The sequence below is a fragment of the Aythya marila genome (genome assembly GCF_965140915.1).
Source record: "Aythya marila genome assembly, chromosome: 3".
Taxonomy (NCBI): Eukaryota; Metazoa; Chordata; class Aves; order Anseriformes; family Anatidae; genus Aythya; species Aythya marila.
The window spans coordinates 11,566,704-11,585,661 of NC_139044.1; the positions used below are offsets into that span (position 1 = coordinate 11,566,704).

The window sequence follows — 18,958 nt, forward strand, 5'->3', positions numbered from 1 at the left end:
TAACTCCGACTTGCCTCCAGACGCTGAGAGCAAACGTGCCACGGGCTTATTCGACCGAGTTCAAGACACTGAAACACTGATTGCCCTCCCGGTTTTGCGATGTACCAGCAGACTCCATCTCACTGGAACAAGGTGAGATTACATTTTCATTTTAAGCGCAAAGACCAAGGGCTGAGGTACGGCACCAGCGACATAAATTACAGGATATTAATAAGAGTGTGACTATTCAGATTCAAATGGAAATCAGCAAGCCGGTAATTTTAATAACTTTTATTTTTTCACACATCTTAGGAAAGTGTTTCTAGTCAAATCAGGAGCAGCTGGCGCTGGAAATGCAAAGCTTCAGTTAGATCCAAACTCTTTGCCTGGCTGACGAACTTTGAAAATAGCAGCTCCCCTCTGGCCGGGGGCCAGAAACTCAGCTCCCCAGCCAAAAAGCTGTCTGCAGGGCCAGAAAATGGCAATGCACGCGCGATGAGGACCTGGGCTCATTTTCTACGACCCTGTTTCCGTTGTATTTCTCTTTTCCTAATCCTGCACAGAAGACAGCAGTGGAAGGGACACCTCTGCAACCCTGAGTGTGTCCTATGGACTGGATCGGATTGGACTGTGCCAGAGTCTCCTCTCCTCCTGGTCAGGAGGCAGCGGGGCATGAAGAACCTCCACAATCCCCTCCTTGCAGCTACCTGCAGCCCCTGGTGTGTCAGCAAAGCTAGGGGGGCATTTTCAAACATCTATTTGCAATTGTATGTGCCTGAAACTTTCTCTAGAAAGTGGCATGTCTAACTGAGTCAGCCACTGCCATGGGCTGGAATTTAACCAAGAACCATTGTCTATACTCACAGCTGGTTCCCTTTGGGTAGAAACTATGGATTCTTCCATGTTTCCCAAAGCCTGCATCGTCCAAGGGGTAGCTACTGCATGTTTCTGGTCTTCCTCCTAGTCCATAGTAAGGAAATTCCCATCTGCTTTAATGCCTTGATGGATGGGAGCAGAAGACAAAGTCTCTTCCATCAAACGGATGTAGCCAGAAGAGAGATTCAAGCTGCAGCCTGGAACAATCCCTCCTGGCCGAGCAACAAAAAGGAATCCAACTCGGAGAATGAAGAGCTGCCAGGTGGCAGAGTCTCCCCACTGGAAAAGAACCACCCCCAGTTTTGGGCTGGAGGAGGATGAGAAGGAAGGGAGAGAGCTTTCTTCCCAGTACAAGTCTCATCAAGAACACGGCCAAGCACAGTGGAGAAGGAAAGGATGGTCCAGGCCCCAGCAGACACAACGGGGACAAACAAACCACGCTCACCTCCTCCTTCAATTTAATTTCAAGGCAATGATTAATCCGTGAGGTGAGTCTCCCAGTCCTGTGCTGCTTTGGACTGTGTGTGCTTTTGGTGCACGCGGAGACAAAGCTGGAAATTGCAGTACAAAATACACTCATACACCGATGGGGAAACAAGATCCTGCAAACATTTTGGGGGCAATTCAGCACAAGGCCTTCTCCATACAGTGGTACAAACGTAGCATCCTGCTTCACCTGTTGAATAAGGCCAGCAGAGACTCCTACTTGCCCAAGGCTTTCCAGTGTTACACCCCCAAGCAGTACGACATCAAGGAAGAGATTTGCCTACAGGAGTATTTTAAATACACATCCAATTCATTTGTGGTTCTTCTCCTTTACGGTCTGTTTCCAGGACCTTTAAGCTACAGAGGGCCATATGACCTCCTGGTTCCTAAAGCTTGCATTTTCAGGAAAAAAAAAAAAAAAAAAAAACAAATATCAAGACTTTTCATTACAGCTCTGAGAGCTGCCAGCATTTCTTGTTTCTCATCTTTCTGGTATGCACCAACACCTAGGGGAGCATTTGCAAAACCCCAAGATCATCATCTCCAGCCCTTCAGGGCTTTTCTAGCTATCAGCCTGCAGTTATTTCTTCTGCAAACTTCGCTTTACAAACCATTTAGTGGTCTGTGGTGAGCTGGCAGGTCGCACAGTGTTGACTCACCCTTTTTGTTTCCAGGTTCCTCTGTCTGACAGACAAGACACTTGGGGGAAGAAGCTCAGACCTTTATGGAAGAAGCTGGGACTGAGGCAGAAGCACAAGCTGTTATTTGTCTGTGTTAGGATTTACTTCCTAAAGAGAGGTAGGGAGGAAGACCAAGTGCCATCCTGACAAACAGACCCACTGATGAGATGAGACACAGACAATCCTCTGAAGCAACTCCAGTAGGTACCAGAGCAGGTGGGAGAGGAACCTGCAGGGAAACGAGCCAGACAAGGAGCCGGAGGAAGGGGACTGCACATGGGGCAAAGGAGCAGAGCTGACACAACAGCATTTGAAAGACACAGTAAAAAGATGCTCAGTTTTTTTTTTTTTTTTTTTTCTATTGCCAAGGCCGTATCACATTAGACTGTTAAAGAAAAAAACAACCTACCTCCTACTACTACTTTTCCATGTAAGCAATTGCAGTTGCTGCCACAGGGATAGTGTCTGATGACAAATGGGATATTGATTGGCAGGGGAGGTGGTACTCAAGATAGTCTCTCTGTTAACGTGTGATCCCTAGTTGGAAAAGTTGGAGAATCCTCACCTTCGAGGCAATAAAGTTAACTATAAGTAAGAAACTCCAGGTTTCATAAGTTTTTTTCCTAAACTGTGTCTTTGAGCTGAGAACGTAAATGGGATTTTTATCAAGGGCTTGTCATATCATTTATTTTAAGTTAAATCCTCAGGAAATGATCAAGAACATAAAACTAACTTCTCTATGAGGGCTGCACCACTTGTTCCCTCATCCCCAGTAAAAGCAGCGATGGGTATCCATTAGTATTCCTGTTACAACCCTTACGGCCATGCTGTACAAGCCACTCTAGCTGTGTGCTAGACACCCCATTTTCTGCAGAAGATGTAAAAGAAGCACTGCCATCTTGCTGCATGTCTGACATGAAGAATAAAGCCATTTGTGTCATACTTCAAAACACAGGAAACCCAGAAGCATAACAAATATAAGAAATTCCTTTTAAAATGGAATAGACAACATAATCAATACCATGATATCGGATTTTTAAAACCCCCCAAGTATACAGTGCTGACAACTCCATATATACCTAGAGGTAGTGTTCAGGGTTCGCATAAGACTTCTGAAATGCCACAGGAGTTCCTTTGTGCAGAACACACGTTTCACAAACACAACAAAGTACGCACGAAAGTTCAGGATGACATATATGTATTTTCATCAGCTGAGTAGCTAAAAGTCATGCGATGCATTTGAAAAAGTACTTCCAAAACTCTAATAGGTAAAAGTTCTTCTAAGCATGCATCCATCCAAGAAGGAAATTCGGACATTTTTATTTTCAAAATGATTTTAAAAAGTCAAACCACCTGAGCATATGACAGAGTTAAAAACCACTGTAATATTTGGATGTGTGTCACAAGCTCATTTCAAAACACTGAACTTTAAACAAGGTCTCTTCATCTGTATTTCAAAACTCATCACCGGATTCAAATCTGCTTTGAAATCTGTTATATCAGTTAGAGGTAGGCTTCAAGTTTATACCATCAGGCACACGTAACTTTTTGAGACAATTTAACCACAAAGTAATTTGCACCAACTAACTTTTTCCCCAAGGGACAGGAAGAACACTTTTTGGACCTATGATATTATTTATTTTTGAAACACCAAAGCATCATTTGTTTCAAACTGATGCTGCCAAACCCCTCCATTCCTGATGACCATCAGCACTTAATAATATCCGTGTAACATGCATCATGGAAGTCAAAACCATCACATTTTAACAAAAAAAAAATCACCCCTATATTTTAATCTTTTCAGCTGCACCCATAAAACCAAGCAGTACAGACTTTTTAAGATGTGCTCTCCCCAAAATAAATAAATAAATAAAATAATTGTGGAGCATCAGTAACCAGATAGTATTCTCAAATTTCAGTGATCTAGTCAATGGAGCCTTCCCCCACGTACTGTGCTCTGTTTCATGCAGTACATGGCTTTAGCTGGCCAAATCTTTTTTTTCCCACTGAATAAGTAGAACAGTGAAGATCTTACTTTTTTTTTTTTCTTTTTTCTTTTTTTTTTTTTTTTTTTTAAGCAGTGGCATATCAATGAGGCACAGATGTGTATTCCAACTCTGCATGGATGAGCACACTGTTCAATAGTGCTGGCTCACACGGTATCAGGGCAAGTTATCACTTCCCATGAAGGCACTCTTATCACCAGGGCCCAGAGAGGTGGCTGCAAATCGCAGCCTTTTTATTTTCAAGGCAGTTTTGCTGAACATTCAGGCTTCAAAGATTCACACTTCCAAAACTCTATAAGAGTTTGTGAACGCTCAATTTGCCAAAACTGTTTACAGTGTAATTGGGCACCGTACCTGTGTCCATGAGATAGCGAAGGCGCTTCTCCACCAGCGCGGCACGGGTGTCAATTTGCTTTTGCTCATTCTCTAGTGCTGCCAATTCTCCTACAACATACTGACTGGTGTCTTTGAACCCTTTCTGTTAAAGAGAACAAACAAGAAGAAAAAACATCACTTGTAAGTTGCATTTTTCCTTTCCACAAACACTTAGTAAGGCACTTACCTAAACAACCAAATATCATGCTTGCTACCAAAAAGCTAACACTTACATTTCATAAACTTTACAATTTTGCCAAATGTCCTCATTTGTTTATTAAAACATCCCACTTTTTCCTGTAAGGAACATTTGATTTTGCAGTTTTTAACTACCTGGCTGACTTGTAGAAACAAATTATATGAATTTCAAAGTACATAAAAGCAGCTGTAGAAAAGCATAATGAAAGGAAACGTAATCCAAATAAAGCGCTATTTAATGTGCCATTTCATTTCTTATTCAGTTTTAAAACCCTAACTTTAGGGGCTAGAAGAACTACCGCAAGAGTCTCTAATGACAATTTAAACGTGGGCTTTGGAGATTAAAACCAAACCCAAACCAAGCTCCCTAGCTTGTTTAGCTCCTCTGGGTCAACTGTAATGATGTCTTTCAACAGACGAGGCTGTAATGCCTCTCTGGGTTTCCCCTACTGCAGGCAATTGCCCTGCTACACAGTGATCTGGAAAAATACTGCTAATTACCTTAACTGTGATTCTTATCCCGGGCAGCAGTGACAAGCCGCCTGGTGCAGGCTCTCAGGTGCACGGCGACTGACCTGCTCTGCCCTGCTGCTCCACACCAAGACCCTGGCACCCGTGTTAGAGAAATCAAACTGAGCTCTCTCTTCCTGAGAAAGTCATGGAAATGCTAACAAGTCAAGCTTGCCCCTTGTGCCCCTTGAGGTCTTGGCGCTGCCCTGCAGATGACCACAAACCTCTCCAAATACTTCCAACAAGCACCCAACAAACTGTTTTGGCTCTCCCATCGGGAGCAGGAGAACAGTCCTCCAGTACCTCAAACTTCTTCGCATGTGGCTCAACAACTTCTACCCACCTGTACTGGGTTATCACAGGATACATTCAATAGCAAATAGCCATTCCTGAAGCAGGTTTGTTCAGAAGAAGCTGGGAACAAAATATGACTCCTTCTGAGTAACCCCTTCCACCTCCTTGCAGTCCTGAGCAGCCCTCCCATAACTGTGCCACGGAGCCTTGGAGATGGTTTAAGATGGGAAAAAAATGGCAACAGGACTTCATGTTTCATTTGTACTCTATAAAGGATGCAAGTAAGATCACTGCTCCTTGAGAACTGAAAAAAAAATATTTTTTTTTTTTTTTTGAGACTTATCTCCCTACTGGAGGCTAACTTGTTGCTGTGTAAGAGCTGCAGATACTTTCACTGAACATTTTCAATTGTTCTCCTGTAAATGTGTCTGAAACGGTCAATTCAGCTTCGGATTCTGGTGACAGGTATAATAATAATAATAATCCTGCCAGCATATTATTTCAAATAAAGACATAATCAAAGTGAGGGTTAAGGGAATGGCTGAACTCCCAGACCAGTAACAAGCCCAGAAGTTTAAAATTAAGGGGATGTGAATTTAATAGGTGTTATGTCCCCAATAATCCTTTTCTTCCTACATAACAGCCAATAGTATCAGCTCTAATGGAAACCTTTTTCTACCTGACATACAGCCAGAAAATCGACAGCAGAACTACCTGAGAGTAGTCCCTGAAGGAAAAAAAAAAAATCAGTGCACAGAGTTGAGGTGATGTGCAATATATTGCCTTTCATCAACTATAATTAATTGAAAATAGTATGAAAACTTCCCTAATGTCAGCATGCATAATTGTTAACAATTGTTATTAGAAGATGAAAAGAAATGCTGTGTCAGGCTGAAATATCCCTAGAGTTCATGTGTATCATCTGCATATATAATGTGAACTTACTGTGCCAGAGCTTTTCAGCTCTGCAAAAGTACAACTGTGCTAAAAATAACTGTTGGGTTCGTAAAAAGTTGGATGTTTTAGGGTAGATGCAGCAGTGGTAAGAAACCTCTACTCAGCTCCAGCGTGCTTCAGCAAAAACTACAAACGTATTTAGATAAATTGTGGAGAGCACCAAACGACCACCATCAAAGGCTGTGTTGTGTTTTCAGACAAAAAAAAATAATAAAAAAAAAAATCAGGGTAAAACTTGTTCTTCCTGCTTCTGTCCCACAGCTGTCCATCAAAACCAGCTTTCTCCCTGCGGTCTATCAAATATTTCCCTCACAAATCAATTTTACACATGATCAGCCCATACCCCTACTGAGCTGAACCTCCCCGTTAATTAAGTGAAGAAATTACCATATATATTATATTAATGCAAACATCATTCAGCTAGTAATTCACGGCTGATCTGGATAATGGAAAGGTTGAACACCCATTAACCCAAGCCAACAAAATGGGTTGGCTGAGAAATTCTAGCAGGTCTCATGTGACTCTTCCCTCTAACTGCAGCTCTGCGGTATCTGCTATTGTAATAATTAAAATCCTCCCGGTAGATCAATACTGGAATCTCTTTATGGGAAGTGCCCTGATGGAAATGTCTCAAGGAAGCTGGGGCTGTGGAACTCTGAAAAATTCATTTTTTTTATCTGACAATTATCACCACACTGCAGACTAATTCAACAGTGCACCCCTCTCACTCTGCTTTGAATGCACTGGAGATTGACATCTAAAAAAACCTAACATCTCATTTTAACAAATAAAGGCACTATTTCCACATACAGTTTGGAATTATCAGCAATCATGAAACCAGACAAAAAATTAATATACATTAAGCACTTCATCTTCTGATGGCTTCCTCTGAGTCTCAGTTATCGCAGCCTTCTCCTCATTTCCTCTCTTTGTATCTTCCTGTATTGATCTCTGCCTTTTCATCTCTTGAAAAAAGGGGAAAGACATGTAAAATTATTATAAAGCTTGATATTTATGTATTGAAATGGGGACTTACATTATCGGGTTTTAATATATTTATTGTTAAATATTATTAAATCATAAGATGGGAAAACATGTTTTATATTTTTCTCCTACCTGGTCTGCTCTCCACGTATTGACTGAAAGACTGGAGCTGAGTTTTTCTGACGGTGGAGTCCTTGCTGAACACAACAGGATTTCTAAAACGTTCTGTTGCTTTTTGTAATCGCTCAGCACGATGCTCCTCTGTTCCATTCTGCTAGAAAAACAAGGCACACAACAGTTTCTTTTGTTTAGAAACGTGAAGACACAAATTCGAAAGGTATGTTTCGGTGGGGGAACACAATGCAGGTTTTTGCAAAGAGGATTTCCCAACTCGGACTGCAGTTTATAGAGGATGAAAGTATCGGCTGCAGGGGAAGAAAAAAAAAAAAAAAAGGAGAAGAGTGATTAACTTCTCCTTTTTTTTTTTGTTTAATGCGTGGTGGCAACGATTGGCTTTTTGCTATCTGGGCACCCTCACGCAGGCCCACGCGTTTACCGGCGGTGCCTGGCGTTTGTCAGCGAGGCAGATTTTCAACGAAAATCTCTCTCCTTTGCAACTTTGATTTGTCGAGCGTTGTGCTTGCTGCTGCCAAGCAGCGGCGTGCATGCCCCGACCGCCACCGTGCCGCCGTGCGGTGCCTTTCGCCTCCCTCCCTGCCGCCTCGCTGCTGCCCGGGAGAGAATGGGCTCGTTTTGTGCAGTCCCCCAGCCTTGTACGACAAGGAGAACTAGTTTCTTATTTTATGCCCATTGAGATAAACCACTAATGCTGGATGAAGGCTAAAAGGTAGGATTATAATACTACCCCGCTGAACTGCGTTTCATCAGCTATAACTTTCCAAAGCCAGATTTGTAAGTAAGCCTTTTACAGTGAGGGAAACTACAATTATCTTTTTCCAGGGCTTCCTATGTTAATACTGGTAACAAATTCAAATGGTTCTATCGACGCGAAATATCCCAGAAGACTGAACCACTGCGGTGTGTGGAAGCTGCAGATACCGAGGTGCTGTGTACCAAACAAATATTTCATTTTATACCTAATCTTTTATTATTTTTATTAAGTGTTTTGAAAGTAAATAGGGAAAGGCTAAGATGCATGACTAATAGCTAAGCCTGCTGAATGCTGAAACTGGTTATCAAAAGCTACCAAGACTTTGCCCTTCCTCTGCATTGAGACAATCAGTAATGAGGGAGTTCTCCAATGGCCTATTCTCTAGCCTCAAGGAGGCCGGGGATACACAATCCTCCAGGGAAGGTAACAGTTTATCCTTTTCCACAAACACAGAATGCCTCATTTATAAACGTGTAAACTGCATTTTATTAAAAAACAAATCCGACTCAATGCCGGGAGCTCCCCGAGAACAGATGGACACCATATATTCCTCAGAAAGCCGCTTTCAAAACTCTTGGTTAAAACGCCGGCCGCAGAGATAAACTGTTAAGTCGCACCTTTTGTGGGGGCACCTTAAAAAAACCCAAGCCCTTCGCAGGAGCTTTTTACGGGGAGAAACACCATTTCCCCCAGGTTGCTGGTGGCACATTACCCTGGTGGAGGTGGCCCCGGCATCGTTTGTGGAATTAAAGCTTTAGAAAAGTATCGCTCCTCTCACACAGGGGTTTTTCAGCTGCACGGAGCGGGTGGTTATGGTGCTGGTTAAATGGAAGGCGCTTTGCTGTTAACAGCACACTACCAGCTGACAGTCTAAACTAGAGTCTTTACCAAAATAAACAAACATGACTAATTTTTTAGGCCTGGCAACATGCTAAAATATCAGTGTGATTAGCCAGTAAATCCCATTTTAAGAAACCTTTTTATGACTAGGGACTTCTGCCACTTTACAAATGTATTCCTCTAAGCCCACTAATTCAGTTAGCCTTTTCAATCCATTGTATTATTCTTGGGCCAGCTTCATTTTGCATTAAATCCACTGCAGAAAGCTAAATTGAACGCAAAAATCAGACTTGATCCAGGCTTCCTTTTGTTCAAAGATAGAGACCGAAAGTCCTCTGCTGCTGCCACACACTTTCATCACCAATTTATAGGAACCGACAGTGTAAGGGAAAAGCAATGAAAGTCATTGTTTTGGGACTTCAAAGCATCTCTGTATCTGGGGAAGGAAATCCTTTCAGTCAGCAGTGCTTTCCCCACAGACTGCAGGTGGGTGAAAAGTTATACCCAACTGGAAGTGCCCCAGAGCCATAGGGATATTAATGACATACACGGCCCCCTTTTTTTTTTTTTTTTTTTTTTTGGATAATAATAGTAAGAACACAAGGGGGCTAATTAAGAAAACGAAATGGAAAATTGATTGGTGTGTGCTTTACGCTGAAGTGGCGAACATTAAGAACAGGCAGAACAACCGCACACTGGTTTCTTTTTTTCCCCTCAGAAGCACTCGTTGTCAAGTATCCAAGTATGTATGCCTTTAAAATGTAACGCGGCTTAGTTTTAAAGGAGAAGAAAAGAGGGGGTCAGGCTGGGAAGAGAAGAAAATCACTGAGACCAAGTCTGCTCCCGTTAAAGTCCGGGAGAGCCTCGCTGCTGGCTGCACCGGGTGCAGGATACAGCCCGTGCTGCACTTCTGATTTAAGTGACAACCTGAGCAGTACACGTTTGGAGACGCTTCTTATGGCTCTTATTGCTATGCCAATTACAAGTATCGAGACCCAAAGAAAGAGGAAAATGCGTTGATTAATCAACAGAAAAGAAAACCCCAGTGCATGGCAAACTATGCGAGCGCACCGCCGTGAAGATTTTCTGCGTTTCTTACTGTGAAGGATTTGGTAAGAAATCATTTTCCTCATCACGAAGTACAAAACAGAAATCAGAACACACAGGTACTGAGACAAAAGCGTTAATCAAAACTTACCTTAATGTCTTGCTCTGAGCTATCAGTTACAGCTTTCTGAGCAGCACTGGAGAGTGAATTTGCCACCTGTGGCTGAGCTTCTAGGAGCTTCTTCAGCTTCAAATCCACCAACTTACTGTTTTGTTCTGCTAAATATGCAAATACCACATACAACAGAGTGAGATGCATTTAAATGCAGAGTCGGCACAACAATGTATCAATCTAAAAGGTAGATTTCATTCACTTTACTACCATTTTGAACTAAAAACTAGAAGGGAAATCATTTTTTTTTTCGTGATTCAGATTGGCATAGATTAGTGGAACACGTTACATACCCAGATATTTCCTGAATTTTCTTTAAAAACACGTTAAACAAACACACAGCACTCAGCTAAACAAGTATGTGCAGCATAAAGAGAGGAGATGAAACACATAGAAACCAGACAATGTTTATGTGAAGTTACTCCCAACCTGTTCATACCTATACTTTGGTACAAAAACACACTTAAAGAGCCATTTATTTTCTGATGACACATAACAATTTATCACATATTGTAAGTACTGATAACCCCTCGAGTTTATGAACTACTAATTCATCCTAAGGCTCCTTGGCACAGCTCCTCTGTGTTAAAATTGCAGTATCAAAAGAGTCAGCTTTCTAGTAATATTTTAACTATGATTTATAGAGGACGTCGAAGCCAGGAGAGCTGTAAAACACGTCACGACTGCATCGAAGGGACAGATCCAAAGCGTGCTGGAGCCCACAATTTGCTTTCCATCAGTTTTAGGAACTTGGACCGGAGCCCAAATAAATAATAGAATGGAGAATTTTACCTCCTGACAGTGCTCAGTGTATATGTGAACGCTGACGGCAGCGTGTAACACACCCAAACACACACACACACGTAATGACGAGAGAGATGTTAATAACACACCACGGCACAGATCTGCGAGCCAGCCCTGGGCAGGGAGGCAGAGAGCTGAGAGGGGCAGAAACTGCCCCTGAGATGGAGCAGATGCAGCATCACCTGAGGATACTCAGCATGCACCTGGGCCTGGGGTCGAGCACGATAAAAGCAGCTCTTGCTCTGCTTTGCTACAGGCAGAGCCCCAGTTTCGCCCCGTGTGCTGGTGACTTCTGGCTGGTGTGGGAAGTGGAGCCATGGCTGCTTTGCCACAGGGCTCCTTCCAAGGTTTGGAAGCCCTCTGATTCGTCTTAGCCCAAATATTTTTGGCATGCTAGCAATCAAACGATGCCTGCCTCCAGCAGCAATGGGCTGGGCTATGACGGAGGACAGTTTCCCTTTCCTCTGGCACACCCAGTCAGGGTGTCCTTAATAGAGGCTCACATGTAAGGACACGCTCAGCCTTGCGGGTTTATACATAAACATCGTGTAATAACTATGATATAAGAGGTTCACATTTTATCAGATACATTCAGAGCCGCATATGGTGGCTGTGCTAACAAACAGACAGATGCAATATTTCAAACCAACAACCTGCAGTTAAAAAAAAAAAAAGTTTTCTTGAGATAGACTGGAGGGACTAAGGTTCAGCAGGGGACAAATTAATTAACGCAGTCAATAATGATTCCAAATGTGACATGTCCCTTACAGTTTTGCGTTCAGATGCTCCCAGGGGACTCAACCTTCGTTAGAACCTGGTATGAATTGGCAGAATTCCACCAAAATCTGTGTACACTGATTTCTATCACAGCATTAGGCTGCTTTCTGTGTCATAGCTCTCCCTCTTCCTTACTCATTTGAACAACGCTGCTTGTCCTTCTGGCTAACAAGCACATCGACCTGCAAAATCATGTCCCAGCTTATTTTCCAGAACATCTTCCCATGGTAGTGATGAAGTGTTTGGTAGTGTTTTGCATCCCTGAGCAAGGCATCTCTCAAGAAAAAAAGGCCCACGGAAATAAAGTGTTGGCAAGTCACTGGGGCTAAGTGATAGGAATATTCATTTACTGATTTTGTATTTCTCCTAAAATGAACCAATATTTATTGGAAAATCATTTGACAGGATTCTACTCTAAATCAGCTTAAGTCAAATGCTGGAAACACTAAACATATTCTCTTACGTGTTTGGAAATGCTCAAAAAAAATATCAAAGGACATGACACATCTTCCACAGTCAAGAAAAGCCTAGCTTCTGAATGCAACTGAAGGCAAAGAATATGATGTATACACATCATTGCTGGTTTAATTTATGAGAGCAAACACTTACTGAAGTGTTTTGATTGAATATATCGTGGGTTACACACTTAGGACCAGTTGGCACAGGCTGAATCAAGCCAGCAGATGCTGGAAGAAGCTCCCTCTTGCACTCCCTGCTTTCTGATGCTGCCCAGCACTTGCCACACTTCTCTGGGCTGCCGTAGCTCGATTTACCTTGCGGTGAGCAGAAGCAGACCATGCTGCACAGAGGCCCTCAGCACGCCCCGGTGCCACTGGCAGCAGGCAGGCACACAGAGCACAAGCTCCCTCCGCAACTCACTGTGAGCAGAGGAGCACTGCGCCTCTTTGAAGATCTAGCTCCTTTGTAAATAAGCATCTCCCTTGGGGGATTCTGACACATTTATCATCTGCAGAGGAACCTGAACTCCAGTTTTGCTGGATTACAATTTTTGAAGGTGGAAATGCCACTACAATGACTTATTCTTGTTTGACCAGCATGCAATGTGATAACACGAGCATTTCTACTAGAGTGTGAGTGCTTTTAAAATGTGTTATTAAAATACCATTACTTGAACTTTTTAAAGTAAATAGAAGTAATTCTGTTCAAATTTATAACTCCATGTCCCCACTGAGGCAACAAGGTACAAATAAATACAAGCCCTGGTCCTCAGGAAGGAGCTGGAGAGATACCAAAATCTATACAGAGACAAATTTGCTCCTGCTCAGAGTACGTGGGCTGGGATGTCAGCGGAGAGCAGCAGCTGTACTCTCTGATGTGACCTCTTGCTCCTCTGGCCTGCCTACACTGCTGGGACAGGCCAGGCAGGGTGATTTCAGGTGGCTCAGCTTTACAGATCTAGCCTGGGGCCCTTTCCCCATCAAAAAGGAAGAGACCTTTAAATCTGCTAGGACTGGAAATAATAAGTTTGTTGCTGATTTTAAATTTTAGCCAAACGTAAATGCAAAATATTCAAAGAGAATAAACATCAGGGTTTAAAAGACCTGAAAAGGCACAAAGGAATAAAGTTATGACAGAGAGAAGCAGCACATCAGTACTTATGATGATGGAGTGTTAGTCATGCAAAATACACATAATAGCCATTATTTAAATTACCCGTTGAATCAAGGTCATTTTCTAGGTTAGTAAGCTCATCTCCACCTCCAGTAACAGAGCATTCAGGAACCTCCTCGTTAGTATCTATCTCAATATTATCATCATCCTCATCCTCATCTGTAGGAACATACAGCATTAAGGTTAGTGTTTTCTTATGTACATGCACCACATTGCTAAAAAAATAAAAATAAAAAAAATATTTTAGAGAACAAGCTGAGTTACGATAAAAATGCAAATCATTAAATAAGTCTGGCAGGAGATTTCACCCTGTCCACTCATGGGTTTATCTTTAAACTGATGCAATCCGATATACACCCAGGGAGCTCTGCTGGAAACTCCTGCTACAATAAAGGCAGAGGCTGGCCTCAGCAGTGGCCGCTCGCTGTGCTGAGCGCCTGGCTAACTCTAAAAAGCACATGTGCTTTTTCTTGTAGCTTGAGTTGTAATTATTTCCCCTAGGCTCCCAGTTCTCGGTGACACAAAGTGGGATATGGGTGCTGGAGCTGGCTGACGGCAGCTCTGAATGAGTCAGCCCGCAGAAGGAACTGGGAGCTTCAGGCTCTGGAGAAAGAAAGCATCTCCCAGTACGAGTTCCCAGTGGGGCGAGACTTGCTGCTCCTTACGTTGTAAAATATATGGCAGATAGGAACACTGCACCTTGCTTACATGTTAGTGTGTCCCAGCACCTCTGACCTGAGCAGGAACACCCCCACCTGGGACAGCACACATAGCAAGCGCGGCCCTCCGGTGTAGCAAGAGCACACTCACAGATTGCTGCCTTGCTGTAGCGCTCTGAATCAGGCCTGTTTGTAAGCTACATACATCTTAAATAAAATAATAATTATAATTATGCTTTATATTTTTTATGGCATCTCTCTGTTGGGTTTCTCAGAGCGGCTCATGAATATCACTTGTAAATTAGCCCCGTAACGTTTTATGAACTGGGTGATTATTATAATTACAATTATGATGATGATGTAGGTAAATTATGGCACAGAAAGAGTAAGTAACCTGAGGAAGATCAAATAGCAAGTGTTGAATTGCGAAGCAGATCCCAGAAGTAATTCTGACTCACATTTTCAATACAAATATACAATGAAATTAAACAAGGTCCATAAAAGCTAGATTAGTACTTTCAAAGCATGTAGCTGCATTGTATTTACTCACTTTTAAGTCTCATATCAAGTGCTATCTACACTTGTTCAGACTTATACGAACATTTTTTTCTTATGTACGTATGCATGCGTGTAAAACTGATGAAAAAGAGGAGGCTGGAATATGCCAGAAGAAAGAATACCCATGTAGCAACTAAACAAACTTCAAAACACTGCACGACAGGGAAAAAATACTAATTATAGTTACAGAACATTGGTACTTTCCAACAACATATACACAAAAAGGATCCCAAATACCGTACCAAGATGCCAGAATCCTGAATAGCAGAGGTTTGGGATTGGTGCTGATCACTTGTTGCCTCTCTTTGAAGTAGACCAAAGGCCCCCCTCAGGCCTGTGGGCACTTTGGGCCCACACTGCTGACACGCAGGCCATATTGTTGTTTCTTTTCTTTACCTCTTTATCTCCGTAGTCCCTGCAATTCCCATTTTAGGAGCCTTTTGACTTTTTGTGTGTCTGCTACTCTTTTCTAACCAGCTGCTCCCTCAATTCCTCTGTAATTAATCGGTCTTTCGTGCAGTTTTACTGATTCAGAGTAAGGCTCTCGCTACGACAAAGGAACAAAGAAGTTTCCATTTCAGTGTCTTATTCAGAATCGGTTGTGTGTCTGCTACAGAGGCAGTCTGCATCAGTAGGACACCAGTAGGACTCCTCTGTTTCAGCTGACCACCAAGATTTCCCTGGGCCCCTCTCCCTTAATTCTCAGTGGTCCTGGGAAGATGCAGCTCTTGTCCAAAATGGCCCATCTTGAGCTGAGGTGGCTGGAGAGCATCTCCAGGCAAATCAGTATCTGTGATCTTATCTGGGCCAGGTGGTTCTTCAGGCAGGCAGAAACACTCAGGACTTGTGCAACACTCTTTCTGTTCCCATTTAAATGAATGGACCCAGTTCTGTAACACTAATTCTTTTTGGTAGTGGGGAGGTGGGTGAACAAAGTGGAAGGGCACAGCAGGTTCACCACCAACGGTGGAAGAGAAAGGATGAGGGACACTGCAGTGGCAGAGGGAAGTCAAACCCACCTCGAGCCTCAATGATTTCCAAAGCACCCTGGGAAGTCAGCCAGCAAGGGCAGCTCGCAACCACCAGGCAGCCAGCAGGATGCTGGATGTGTCAAAACACTCTGAACAAGGTGATGAGGTTTAGGACTACTGGTTACTAAGGGAATGTGTGTTCTAAATTCTTTGATTTTATTTAATTTAATACAGCGAGATGAAATCAGAGGCACTGCCTTTGACACCACCATTTTAGGTTACAAAAGAGATGGGAATGTTGAAGATACCAGTCCCTAGTGCCACGTAATGGCCTGACCTAGGATTTCATTTAAAGTTAGCAGACTTGACTGAATAGGATTACCAGGAGATTGAGACTCTAGAAAGAAATGTCAATTAAAAACATTATTTTAAAGAAATTTCAAAAGTTTTAAAATAACTTTCAGAATTGACAGATTCCTTGTTTTAAACTACTACTTTTTTCCCCTCAAAGTCCCATGTTCTTTGAGTGTACTAAAAAAGAAAATGTGCTTAGGAAGCAGGTTACAAAAAGATTTTGCAATTGTAGATGACAAAAGAAACAACGTGACAAAGAGAAAACATATTTTTTATGAAAAAAATTACTAGTGTGAAAAACTTAGAACACTTTGTCTAGAACCGGGTCACATACTTAGAAGACAAGAGCTGCTTCTTTGAAAAATATGTAAATGTGGATCCTGGAAAGACAGCAAATCTTTATGATGTTGAGAAGAAATTAAAAAAAAAAAAAAAAAAGAAAGATAAATAATTAAGTCAACAACTAAACAGCACTGACCACTGCCTACACACCCTGGACTGAAGAGACTGACACAGAGAAAAAGAATCTTTTGGCACCATGCAGAAATGCCAGAACAGTGGTGGAAAAAAGATCTGTATGTGAAGGCATTGCAGCAGCACTTGCTTTTTAGGGAAGAAGACATCTCCAGCCTTGAGCACTGTCTCTGGGAAATCTTTCAAGCTTGTGGATATTTGGATATTTAATTCATTTACTTTCAGGTACAAAGTTCACTTTAAGGCTATGGGATGTGACAGGAGCATCTGGCCGGTAACAAAGGAAGCAAAGGCGGGGAGCAGAAGAAACGTGGAGTTGAAATACTGGTTCAAGTGTACAAGAAATCAGATGTTAGAACAAGAAAGTACAGTGGTAACTGCCAACAAATGCTGCTTGCTAAAAATATTAAATTAAGGACTCAGCACTGGTTTATGAGTGAGACTAAGCACAGTGTAAGGCTGAGCTACCATGCACATTCCCTTCAAATCATTGCCTCAGTAGTAAAATCTCTAATATACCCCGAAAACTTAGTTACGTATAGAAGTGCTACGCAGTGCCAGCTGGCTAATGTGGTAAGTTTTGAAACTGCAGTCCAGTCTTCCAGCTTTCATTAGTAATTCCAATTTTTTTTTAACTTTCTTTTTTCCTTTGTGTGTCTCACAACACATTCGGATGCTCCTTTTCCTCTGTTTTTCCCTTCTTGTTCCTCTAACATTTCTCTTCCATTCCATTTTTGTGTTTATTCTCTTCTCCCCTACCAGTTTTGCCTATTTGTGGCACTTTTCTCACCGAAGCCCCCTCACACTATGCTTATCTTACCCCTGTCCTCTCAATGTTCCCTCCCTCCCCTGCCCAATCACTACCTCCAGATACGAGCCGCTTCCTCACCAACATGCCATCTCAAAGAAAGGGTGGAGATATGCCAGAGAGTGAAGGAAACACGCTACCCAAATCCCAAAAGAGTGGATGGGTGTCTCACTGGGCAGCAAGGACAATACCTAGATAAGATGCCAATTCCTTTGCCCCACCGCTGCTGGGAAGAGGGAGGATATTTGGATTCCTATCTCGCTGTTGTCCCTGGACCCATCTCAAGGCATCTGCTTATCAGCCTGAAGCTAGTAGGACATCTAATAAATCTGAAGCTGCCACCCCACACCCTCTGGCAGTTGGCAGGAAGAAGTATTTTCTGTCTCACACGCCAAATAACCTACAGAAAAAGACTGGATTTCGTAGCAAATGACGCTTCTTATCCAGGAAAGTTTCTACTTGCCGTAGGCATTTCAGTTTTGCAGACCACGATTAAAAAAAGCCTTTTAATGGAGAATGCAGCACCAGGATCAAAACAGAAAACTCTCAATAAGCACATAGAAACATTGAAAGAGATCACATTTTCAGCACCAACAGTGAGCAAGAAGTTAGTCTTAAAAAAAAAAAAAAAAAATCCCAAAGCTGAAGTATCTTTTTTTTTTTTTTTCCCCTGGAAGAACTGAATTAAGAGGGAGGAAAATGATGTGCTAGACTCCCTTTTTGTAAATTAAATGTCGCAATCAATGCAAAAGAAGAGATTAATGAAACATAATGGACAAGAGAGCTTGGAAGACATAAGATATTACTATAAGCCTGTCATGGGTATTGTACAGGGAATACAGGACTACACGGAAAAAGAACTGCTACATGTGAATGCAATTAAGGGTAATATTCAGAATCCAGTTGTAACACGGAGACTTCATCTATCAAATCCTTATTTTGGTGGAAATCAAAAAATGAAAAAGACTGAAAGCAGAAATAATTCTAATATATTTGGCTTATAAAGCGCTGATGCCGTTTCACACAAGTACTCCATTTCAGAAGAATGGATTTCTTGAGTAGGGATGTGGGGTGGCACCTGGAATTACCAACGGCGTGGCAGAAGCATGCGGAAGAGGTACCGTCTCCTCCTTTAATAACACTGAAACTCTCCAAGCACATATGAAATCTACATATAAATATGTCAAAGCTGTGTCCAGCTCCTGAGGCTGGCTGGGTGTATATTACCTCTGGTCAACTTATAGCAACAGGAGCTGTATGGCCTGCTGCACAGCGAGCTGGAGCCTGGCAGCGAGCTGCGATACCCTGCTCAGACACAGGTCTATGTAACGCCTGGAAATGCCTCGCATCTATACAGGTGGTGCCATAGGAAGCAGAGCTTGGGTCTGCCTGCACGCAGCGGCACACACCTACCCAAAAGGGATGGAACCTCGCTCTAAAAATCATACGGAGACTATGGGACAATGGGATGGGATAGCTGGTATCATTTGGGATCAACTGTTGCATCAAGCTCTGATGACAAAATGCAAGGCTGCTGAAGAGATGTTATGATGCAGGTGGTAGAAAAATTAGAGACACCCGTGACAGAGATACAGGCCCCTCGAAATCAATGGTGCCAGAATTTT

General features: G+C 42.4%; 1 protein-coding gene across 10 annotated transcripts in view; it reads right to left on the bottom strand.

Annotated features, from left to right (window-relative positions):
• Positions 1-18,958, bottom strand: part of EHBP1 (EH domain binding protein 1) — a 207,964-nt gene that overhangs the window by 30,047 nt on the left and 158,959 nt on the right. For 3 of the 10 annotated variants that reach the window (XM_082757350.1, XM_082757352.1, XM_082757348.1), the window contains 5 exons: positions 13,552-13,668; positions 10,276-10,403; positions 7,478-7,619; positions 7,220-7,326; positions 4,382-4,505 (listed from right to left, as the gene is read on the bottom strand). In XM_082757350.1, coding sequence (XP_082613476.1) covers positions 4,382-4,505; positions 7,220-7,326; positions 7,478-7,619; positions 10,276-10,403; positions 13,552-13,668 — 618 coding nt within the window. The remainder of the gene's footprint in view (positions 1-4,381; positions 4,506-7,219; positions 7,327-7,477; positions 7,620-10,275; positions 10,404-13,551; positions 13,669-18,958) is intronic. The other 7 variants (XM_082757357.1, XM_082757351.1, XM_082757349.1 and 4 more) reach the window with 5 other exon arrangements.